General features: G+C 34.3%; 2 protein-coding genes across 2 annotated transcripts; both read left to right on the top strand.

Annotated features, from left to right (window-relative positions):
- Positions 1 to 2,317: 2,317 nt before the first annotated feature.
- Positions 2,318 to 4,126, top strand: LOC107925394 (YDG domain-containing protein At5g47160). The gene is made up of 2 exons (XM_016856057.2): positions 2,318 to 2,522; positions 2,984 to 4,126. Exon 2 carries the CDS (start codon positions 2,992 to 2,994, stop codon positions 3,814 to 3,816), a length of 825 nt encoding a protein of 274 aa, XP_016711546.1. The 5' UTR covers positions 2,318 to 2,522; positions 2,984 to 2,991; the 3' UTR covers positions 3,817 to 4,126.
- A 1,411-nt stretch (positions 4,127 to 5,537) lies between these two features.
- Positions 5,538 to 10,692, top strand: LOC107925473 (protein SSUH2 homolog). Its single transcript, XM_041112968.1, has 10 exons — positions 5,538 to 5,754; positions 5,833 to 5,908; positions 6,054 to 6,152; positions 6,338 to 6,379; positions 6,481 to 6,712; positions 6,945 to 7,011; positions 7,257 to 7,588; positions 7,822 to 8,426; positions 8,659 to 8,947; positions 9,043 to 10,692. The coding sequence occupies exons 3-8, from the start codon at positions 6,078 to 6,080 to the stop codon at positions 7,890 to 7,892; spliced, it is 819 nt and encodes a 272-aa protein (XP_040968902.1). The 5' UTR covers positions 5,538 to 5,754; positions 5,833 to 5,908; positions 6,054 to 6,077; the 3' UTR covers positions 7,893 to 8,426; positions 8,659 to 8,947; positions 9,043 to 10,692.
- The last annotated feature ends 55 nt before the right edge of the window (positions 10,693 to 10,747 follow it).

Genomic DNA, 10,747 nt, shown 5'->3' with positions numbered 1-10,747 from the left:
AGATCCATTTGTGCAAGAACTGCTTGCATCTTAATTTGCCACAACGCAAATCTAGTGTTGCGATCCAACAAGGGAATTTCATACTTCAAAGACGCCATTACCGTGATCGAGATGAACAACCCGGAAGCTTTGATACCAATTTGTGAAAAAAATAAAATAAAATAAAATAATAAAAAAACACACAGATTTTTACATGGAAACCCTTTCGGGAAAAAACCACGGGCAGAGAAAAAGAAAATTTACTATATCAAATTCGAATCAATACAAGAGAAATAGACTATGATTAAGCGCAATCATCATAAATGAATGGTAAAAATTCAACAAGCATCAATATTTAAAAAGGGGCTATCTTTACTTTAAACATCACTACACTATGAATATTAGAAAATAAAAATAGATTGTTTTGGTAAAATGCAATACAGAAATGGTGGTGAACTCTGAACAATCAGTGATGTATCACTGTTGTCCGTTTGATTGTTTTCTAGTAAATCACTGATTCAATTAAAATTCACTTCTACCTTGTAAACCCCCTACTAGACTTGCAATATGTCAATCTAACGAGTTTCAACATATGCCTCCACATTTTCTTTCTTTAAATAATTACCTCTTGATAGAACTTTTAAATGGATTTTAAGATTTGGCTATTGCTTTTGTTTTATTTTAATATACAAAGAATGAAATGGATGGATATTTCAGGTCATAAATTTTGCATAAATGTTTTTTTTAGAGACTCGACGTGACTTGTTTTTTAAATTATTAAATAAATGTTCACGTAAATTGTGATAAAGGTTGTTGAAATTTAAACTTTGATTGGACAATGCAATTAAGGTAGAAAATTTTATGGAGTGGTGTTGTCAGTGGAATGCATTTGACTTCTAATTATGATAGTAACATGAATTTGGTGAAGTTTATATGTATTTGACTATTGTTTCATTTTCCATTTGACAATAATTAGGAAGTATCTTGGCTTTCAACTATAATACCTGAAAGCGAGAAAAAAAAGTTAGTTTCAGCAATTACTAATACGAAAGAATAACTGTAAACTTGAAAGACTAAGCTTTTATCAGTAGGGGATGACAAAAATTAATAAAGTTCACATCAGCTAGCATCTCTATTTAATAAATGTCATGTTTTAAAGTTCTATTTTTTATATATGATTAAATGGGCAAAATCATAATCAATTTTTGGTGGGGATAATAAAATAGTAAGAGAAGAATTTACTTTAAGAACTGAGATTATTTGTACAAGCCAAAAAAAGGAAGGGTTGAGGTACAAAAGTGTAAGAGAATGACCTTGAAAGACAAATATAAAAAGTAGAGAACACGATGATTGAAAGGATGGTAAGCAAGCTACAAAATAAGGTTAGCATCCATGATACAAGGAGCGGAGAGTAATAACAATCAATCAAGCAACACTACAACGACAGTGCAACACCATAGAAAAGGAAGGGTTATTTTGCTATGTCTTAATTTTTCGTTTATTTGTTTTGCATTGCAGTGTGAAATAGAGGTATTAATGGGTTGCAGGGGCGAAAGCCAGAAAAAAATTTGGGGGCCCGAAGGAAATTTTAATTTTTTATAATCTATATATTTATAATTTTTAAAGAATTAAATTGAATTTTTATAATTTTAGGGGGGGCCAAAGTGGAATTTTACCTTTACTAATTTAAAATTTTAAAAAAATCTAAAGGGCTTAAATGAAAATTTCCCATTATAGGGGGGCCGGGGCCTATGCTTGCCCCCCTGGTTTCGCCCCTGATGGGTTGGATAGGATGAGTTAAGTCTAAGTATGATAGTAATATGTTTTATGCCTGTTCAAGCCTGATCAACCCAAAATAAAAGTATAAAATTTTATTTAAGTCCACCAATATTTGTAAAAGAGTAACCTAAGCTTATTTTAGGCATGCTCTTATTTTAGGCATGCTCATATTAATTTTTTATTTTTAAAAAATATTTATATGATTTTAATTTAATATTTAATAATTTTTATTTATTGACTTTTTTATATAGTCACCTTAACATTATTTTAAATTATAATAGTATTATATATTTAGTATCGATTTATTTTTTATGTGTTATAAATTACATAACAAATGAACTTAAAATCGAGCTGGGTCGAACTCGGGCATTCAATGTTCAAGCCTGAACTCGACCTATATTTTAAACTGGCGTAATTTTTTACCTAATTTTATTTTTCGAACCTAATATTTTTACTTAAATTTTTTAAAATTTTAGATAAACTTTCATAACTGTTTGGCCAGTATCAAATGCTTGTTTTGAAATTAAAAATTAAAAATCAAAAGCCCACTTTAATTAATTTTTAAAAAATAAAACAATACAATAGAAATAGACCCTTTTTGCTATTTCTTTAATGATTTTTTTGTTCTGGTCTTTTCCCCAGTAGTTTATGCGCCAAGAAACAATACCACTCCACATTGAACTGTTCCGCTTCTATTAATTCTTGCTTAAGAGTGAAATTTGAAGCTTCACTCCATTTCTCCATTCTTGCAAAAGCTTGTTCGGGTAATATTTCTTTTTCTCTTTTATTTTACTGCATTTTGCCATTGAAGCTTTCTTTGAAAACCTTGAACTTTTACTTGTTTCTGGTTTTTATTGTGTTGGGTTTCACTTCTTGCATGTCCATATTTGCCTTACACACTCTTCATTTTTCATCTCCTTTTAACATTGTTTTAGATTTTCTTGCTTTCTTTTTTTCTACTTATTCCCTTGCTTTCCATGTTTGTTTTTATGGGCTTTGCCTCATTTTTACTTCTTTAATGTTGCAATGCCATTCTTGCTTTCTTTTTTTCAACTTATTTCCTTGCTTTCAATGTTTGTTTTTATGGACTTTGCCTTGTTTTTACTTCTTTAGTGTTGCAATGGCATTCTTGCTCTTTTTTTCTTTTGTGTGCGTGTGTTAGGTCTCACAAGTTTCTTTTCTGGGGTTTGCCTTGCTTTTTAACGTTCTTTTGGGGTGTAACCAGGCTTAACCATGGTGCCATCGCATCGAAAACCATTAAAAGAGAGGGCATTATCTAAGTCCAACCAAGCAAGACCTGTTGGCAAAAAAAAGCGACATGTTAAGGCTTCTTATGCTAGCGAAGACGAAGATACTACTTTTACTCCGGAATGGAATGACTGTCGTAGAAATATCACTGATGCTCTGAGATGCTACAAAAAGTTACGGAAGGATAAGGGGCTTCGGGACAATCTCTCAAACCAACATAAGATGAACCCAGAGCAAGGTAGATGTCATAGCTTAGCGCTTGATGGTAGAGTAGCCAACATTCTTAAGGTATCAGGCAAATGGGTTAACACAATCAAGCAAATAGGATGTCTCCCGGTTATTAAAATTAGTGATGAATATCATTGGAGGGGTGAGTTGTGTGTCATTGGGCTTCACTATAACTTTCAGAGAGGAATAGATTATATTTCATCAGTTGAAGGCAAAACCTTGGCGACTAGCATTGTCGACTCCTACCAATATGACAGGGGTATAATAAGTAAATATCCTTTTCCTAATTTGACATACACGGGAGAAGGTGAAAATAGAGATCAAATGTTTGAAGGTGGAAACCTTGCATTGAAAAATAATATACATTACAAAAAACCTGTGAGGGTGATACGTAAGTACAATAGTGATGATAATGCAAATGCTTCTGGATACAAGTTTGTGTATGAAGGAGTGTACCGAGTGACCAAATTTGACAAAGAAATTGAGTCTGGTTTTTCTGTGTACAAGGTCCAACTTGATATGTTGGACGATCATCAACAATATGATTCCAAATGGAAGCAGAAACGAATCCGGAGGCATTAGTTTTGATGAAGCTGGCATTTGATACTCGACAATTGAACAATGAGCAGGCATCATCATCACCAAAGTTGCCTTCTTTTCTTTGACTGATTTGGTCTATAAATAGTAGTATAAAGAAATTGCAGCTTTGGCATTGACAATGGTTACTCCTATGCTACTAATTGCTTTCTTGTTTTGATCTGTAAATTGTACTTGAACGAGGGAAGGACATGATCGATTTCACCAAATGCCTTCATATATACTGTAGTTTAGATTTTATAGCATTTTGAAGTTGGAAAATCAATATGCAATTAAGTTGTTTAGTAGTAGTGCACTAATATTGTCTTCAATGCCGTAACTTAGCATGTAGTTTCTAGGAAATTCTATTTGTTAAAATACTTGGTGGGTTTATTATAAGAAATTAATTAGTGTCTTACAAATAAAAATGAATAGAAAAAAAGCAAACATTTAAATTTATTGATTTATCTTATTTTAAAGTAATACTTAAAAATAATTTTAAGCATTTAAATTCATTGTCATATCTGCTCACTTGGTACAATCCTTCATACATAAACTTGTACCTAGAAGCATTCGCATTATTATCACTGTCGTACTTATATAACGCCCTCGTAGGTATTTTGTAAAGTAAATTATTTTTCAATGCAAGGTTTTCATCTTCAAGTCTTTAATCTCTATTTTCACATTCTCCCGTGTATGTCAAATTAGGACAAGGAACTCTACTTATTATACCCCTATCATATCGGCGGGGTCGACAATGCTAGTCACCAAGGTTTCGCCTTTAACTGATGAAATATAATCTATTGCTATCTGAAACTTATAGTGAAGCCCAACGACACACAACTCACCCCTCCAATGATATTCATCACCGATTTTAATCCCCGGAAGACATCCTATTTGCTTGATTGTGTTAACCCATTTGCCTGATACTAAGAATGTTGGCTACTCTGCCATCAAGCGCTAAGCCACGACATCTACTTTGTTCTAGGCTCATCTTATGTTGGTTTGAGAGATTGTCCCGAAGCCCCTTATCCTTCCGTAACTTTTTGTAGCATCTCAGAGCATCAGTGATATTTCCACGACAGTCATTCCATACCTTAAGAATGTTGGCTACACTGCCATCAAGTGCTAAGCCATGACATCTACCTTGTTCTGGGCTCATCTTATGTTAATGTGATCACTTTGTCCCGAAGCCCCTTGTTCTTTAGTAACTCTTTGTATCATCTACAGAAAATCTGTCATCTATGTAATGTGCCTAGATTGAATCATGTATGGTCTGAAACAATTTCCAACTTCATGGGGACTCGCAATTTTTGATTTGCAAATGATGTTGTCTGTTCCTCGTGTTCATCTTACTTATGTTTCTTCAAATCCAAGATGGATACTTCCAGGAGAAATTCATTCAACACAAGGAAATGGACCAACATCCTTTTAGCTATTACTGTCTTGTAAGTTTTCCGTGATGAACTAAACATTGAATTATTTTTGAAAAAATAAAATGAAAACTAAATTATACTATTTGCAGAATTTATGTTGCACAACTGGCAACACAAGTGAAGCTCTTGCTTTGGGGAGCTAAGGTGAGATTCGGATCGATTCGTGCAGGAAATTTCGGAGTCCTATCTGCTTTGGTTTCATTGTAGTTTTGGAAATTTTGGGTTAATCTTTGATTACTGGTTATGCATACTGCATACAGATTAATAGTGTTATTGAGAAAGGACAGATTTGGAGGCTGGCCACATATTCTCTTTTGCATGCAAATATAAGGCACCTTATGGTTTGGTTTAGGATTTCTCAACTAGGAAGTTTATTTCTCTATATGATTGATTAGCATTTGTTGTTTTCAGGTCAATTGTTATTCTTTGAATTCTGTTGGACCTACTGTGGAGAATTTAAGTGGTCCAAGGAGATTTCTTGCAGTTTACTTGACATCTGCTATTTCAAGTAACAACTCATAAACTCATTACAGTAGATTATACATTGCTTGCCTGCTAGTACAATTTTGACTCAATCAGTTGAAAGAAATCTAGGTGCCGCTACAAGTTACTGGTTCTGCAAAGCACCCGCAGTTGGCGCATCAGGCGCAATCTTTGGATTGGTAAGTCCTCGCAAACTTATTCACGGAACAAGATAAATGTTCGTATGAAGCTGTTCCATCTAATATTTGTCTGCCTTGAAATACTTGGCTTTTATTTATTCCAGAACCTCAATTTTCTCATTTTGTAAATCTTTTGGTTGTCTAGGTTGGTTCTGTTGCTGTGTTTGTCATGAGACATAGAGGTATGATTAGAGATGCCAAAGAAGATCTGCAACACATAGCACAAGTTATTTTCCTAAACATGGTATGATTAAAAGCTTTTGCTACTCAAATGTATGAGAACCCTAAACAGCCTATCAAGTGCTTTAAAAAAAAGAGTTTCTGCTATGTTACTGCTTGATACAATGTTTTCCTTGAAGGAATTGTAGCTTCAAATGCTTTTGCTCTTATTTTTTCCAAGCTCAGTGGTAATGAATGCGGATCATGCAGGTTATTGGACTAATGTCAAGTGGCATTGATAATTGGGGTCATGTAAGTCTTAAATACCGTCCTCCTTACACGTGTACTTGTAGTATACCTGTATTTAAAGTTTTACTTCTGAGATTGCTTAAAATCTTAACTTGCAATTTCAGCTAGGAGGCTTGCTTGGAGGAGAAGCAGTGTCTTGGCTTGTAGGACCTACAAGGAAGTACGAATCTATGGCCAGTGATGGCCCAAGAATATTCTCAGACCACCTCCACTTTTTTACCTTACTGACAGAAAACGGAAACCTCGATGAGATTCGATCAGCCACTTCTTTTTCTACTTCTTACCTGCCATCCATTCATGCTCCTTTGATCAGCTCCCCTGAGCCTCTTCTCAATGGTATCTGCAAAACAAGCCACATCTTTTAGTACATGGTTATTTAGTGTTTCAGTCTCTTTCGTTAAATGGTTTTATAACTTTTTTGGTTCATAGTTGGGAATTTTTTGAGTGGCTGTAAATTTTCAATTTTGGTCTTTTTAGTGGATGCAAGAAAATTAATTCCATAATTAAGCATTGAAATTGAGTTGTGAATGTAGATTTTACTGTTGACCGGTTCTATTGTATGTCTCAGAGCAAACTATTCCTCACCAAAATCCTCTCGCTGCAGATTATGGCGCATACTCCAATGATTTTCAGAGGTATGGCTCAATGAAATTCGGGACTCCCTTGCGTTAATTTGCAGTGTTGTCATATGTTCTTGAATTAGGAGCTAGGACAAATATATCAGCAGCATTTTATACTAGTAATATAAAGTGTCTCTAAATCAAGGTTTCACCTATTTTTGAACCGATTAGAATGTGTCCTCTAAGTGTGAATTATCAATGTGAATTCTTAAGCATCAAGCATTAGCATATATTGATTAAAATGTGTCATCTAAGTGTAGGCAATTATTGAATGAGGTAGAGATAAGAGAGTTGCTCATCGACCATATCAGTCATCGATGCTGTTGGAGGAGTTGCCGTGCTCGTACCTGGAAGATTCATGCTGTTGAAGATTACAATGTTTATGTGGGAACTCCTGAAACTTTCTTAGAAAAAAGGGAAGTGATAAGAGAAACAGAACCTTACCTTGGTGCTAAAATTGATGGAAAGGATAATAGTCCTGAACTTGGCATTTGGGAATTGGATTTAAGATCACAATTCCCTGTTCTCTTTGTGCCGTATAAAAAAACCAGAGTCAAGATTCCTCATAGTGAGGCCGTTGAGAAATGTTCAGGTAATACTGCTTAAACATTTGGTGTCTATGGGGTTAAAACTGAAGGATTTAAAATCTTAAATTTTTATAAACACAAAGTTATTTGCCACTTCGATGATCCTTTAATTCCTTCATGTCTCTTTCCTGTTATACTAATGCTTTGTGCTTTATTAGTTACACATTTCCTATATGATTCCGGCCTTCATGGTTAGTAGTGCTTAGCTTTGATTTAATGTATAAAGAAAAATATGCAGATTGTGCAGCACAAGGAGATATTCCATGTCCTACATGCAATGCAGACAAAGATCCTGGATTTTACAAGTAAAATCAGATGTTTCAGTGCCCTGGTTGCTATGGAAGGGGATTAATTGCTCACAGAGACGGATCAGACACCATGTGAGCAGTTTCTACTTTATTTAATTCTACAAAACCTATATTTGTTATCCAAGATGGTTGGTTACTGGTTCCAACATATGACTAATATGGTTGAGCTAGTAGTTCACAACCATGCATTCTTTCAAGAAACCATATTTGCGTGTAATTATCCTTCCTAATTTGCTATCTGGGTGTTCTAAGTTTGAAACTTTTGCCTAATGATCCCCAATTGAACTTTGTAAACATTAGTTTGATATTTGGTTTTTTGTTAATTTCTTTTCTTCTGAACATATATTGTTGAGGTACGAGTTCTTTACATGATCCATTTTTTCGCCGATGATTGATTATATCTCCGTAGATGCACAAAATGTGATGGAAAAGGAAAGATACCTTGTGCAACTTGTGGATCTCGTGGCTTACTTAAATGCGAGACATGCAATGGAAGCGAATCTCTGTTGACTCACAAAATCGCCATTGTTAAATGGTAAACATGCTTACCTATGTTGGCAGTATAGTTATACACCGGCATTACCTTTAAGATACTATTGTTGGAAATATTTTCTGTCAGCTGAGTCTGATTTAAATGATTAGTGAAACTCAATCTGGAGGGATATTTTAATGTTATGGTCTGTGAAATCAGGATGTATGTATATGCTACATTTATGTCAGATGAATTGCATTTGCTTTCTATAAATGGACCTTGAATTGTTTGATAGGAAGACACTTTCAACTCATAAAGTAAGTGGAACAAGTGGCGCAGCATCGGCTCCAGACGAGATTTTCCATAGGGCCAAAGCGGTTCAGTTATGCAACACTCAAGCATACCAGTGCACCTCGGCCTATTTTGCCGAGTCTTCTTTAATGTTTTGAATACGTTGTGCACAATGGTTTCAAGGATATTTTTGAGTGGAGGCACTTCATTAATGTACTGAAAGATGATATTGATATTGTTGAGTATCTTCCCGTTAAATACTCAACAACAAAGCCCCTGTTTCCTGGTCCAAGGTATTGAAAGGATCGAAATTTGGCGTTAAATGTATGGTGATATTCCATTTGCTTTATTGTTTTTGGAAAGGTGGCTTAGATGGCTTCATTTGCAGACTAATTACTACAGGAGGGAAGTGCTCCCGTTACTAAAGCGACACAAGGTGATCAAGTTCAAGTTCATGCATTCAGATTCAAGGCTTGCTAATAATGACCTTCCAAACTCCATTCAAAGGCTAAAGTGCATAGAGGATCTCGGAAGTACTTTAGTTGATAGACTAAAGAGCAATAATGACCCATATATTGCTTTACACTTAAGGTAAACGATCATTCTTTGATTTCTGGTAGTATTTCTCTCAAAAAAGACTCTGAGCCTAATAATCTTGATTGCTTAGGTATGAGAAAGATATGCTTGCATTCACAGGCTGCATCCAAAATCTGACTGTAGAAGAGAGCAATGAACTCACGGTTATGAGATACAATGTTAGACATTGGAAGGAAAAAAAGCTAGATAGCGAAGAACGGCGACGGCAGGAGGGTTGTCCAATGACCCCTAGAGAAGCAGCCATGTTCCTCAAGGCAATGGGTTACCCTTCCAGTACACCTATCTACATTGTTGCAGGAGAGATTTATGGCAGCAATAGCATGGCTGCCTTCCATTACTGTATTTTAGAAAAATGTTCAATTTTAATTTTTTATAAACTACTTTAAAATAAGATAAATCAATAAATTTAAATGCTTATTTTTTTCAATTAATTTTAATAATGCTAGAGACTAATTAATTTCTATAATAAACCCATCAAGTGTTTTAACAAATAGAATTTCCTGAAAACTACACATAACAATTATATTTGAAATGAGTAATCTTTCATAGCTTCTCATCTCAAAAGGGGTTTCATTGAATCATGATTCAGCAATTTGGAAACATGCTAATATATGGCATTGAAAACAATATTAGTGCACTACTACTAAACAACTCAATTGCATATTGATTTTTCAACTTCAAAATGCTATAAATGATCAATATCTCGCATTAATTATGTCATTCATCAGTTTAATCATTTGTTATGAGTATTAAATTTCAGCTCAAATTTAATTAATATTAATAATTTGAAAACTCAACTAAAATATTTTAAATTTTAAAGAATATTTTTATAAAATTTAAACTATAGTATATGAAGGCATTTGGTGAAATCAATCATGTCCTTCCCTCGTTCAAGTACTATTTACAGATCAAAACAAGAAAGCAATAAGTAGCATAGGAGTAACCATTGCCAATGCCAAAGCTGCAAATGGACCAAACCAGTCAAAGAAACGAATGCAAATTTGGTGATGATGATGCCTGTTCATTGTAGACCAAACTCGACCATTGAACAAAAAATACTCTAACATAGCTTAACTGAAATTCTATAGGTTGGCATGGTGACAGCTTAGAATTGCTTATGCTTATCTCAAGTTGTTCACTGTTCCAACTCACAAGCGAAAAAATAACTCATCAAAATACATTTGAACCAAACTTACCCACAAAGAAAGATTTGATCTTGAAACCTTGGAGTTCTCTAACTCTCTTCCGGAAAAATTTAAACTTGAAATCTTAAAATTTCGAATTTCAAACTCTCTTCCTTGCCATTAAACCAAAGAACCAATGCCTCGTTGGCAAATGATTTAAAACTATATGTAAACTGAATTCTGTTTTTCCTTAAAGCTCTCAAATAATTCATACAACTCGTGGATCAAACTCGGTTAATCTTTTTGTATTAGACAGCAACTTCTGTTTTACCAACACTAAGGATAATCCAAGGTTAATGGTGGATGGTGGAT

This window comes from Gossypium hirsutum, chromosome A01, assembly GCF_007990345.1.
Source record: "Gossypium hirsutum isolate 1008001.06 chromosome A01, Gossypium_hirsutum_v2.1, whole genome shotgun sequence".
Classification (NCBI taxonomy): domain Eukaryota; kingdom Viridiplantae; phylum Streptophyta; class Magnoliopsida; order Malvales; family Malvaceae; genus Gossypium; species Gossypium hirsutum.
Note: the sequence above shows the minus strand (reverse complement) of the source record. Positions and strands in the feature narration are given on the sequence as shown.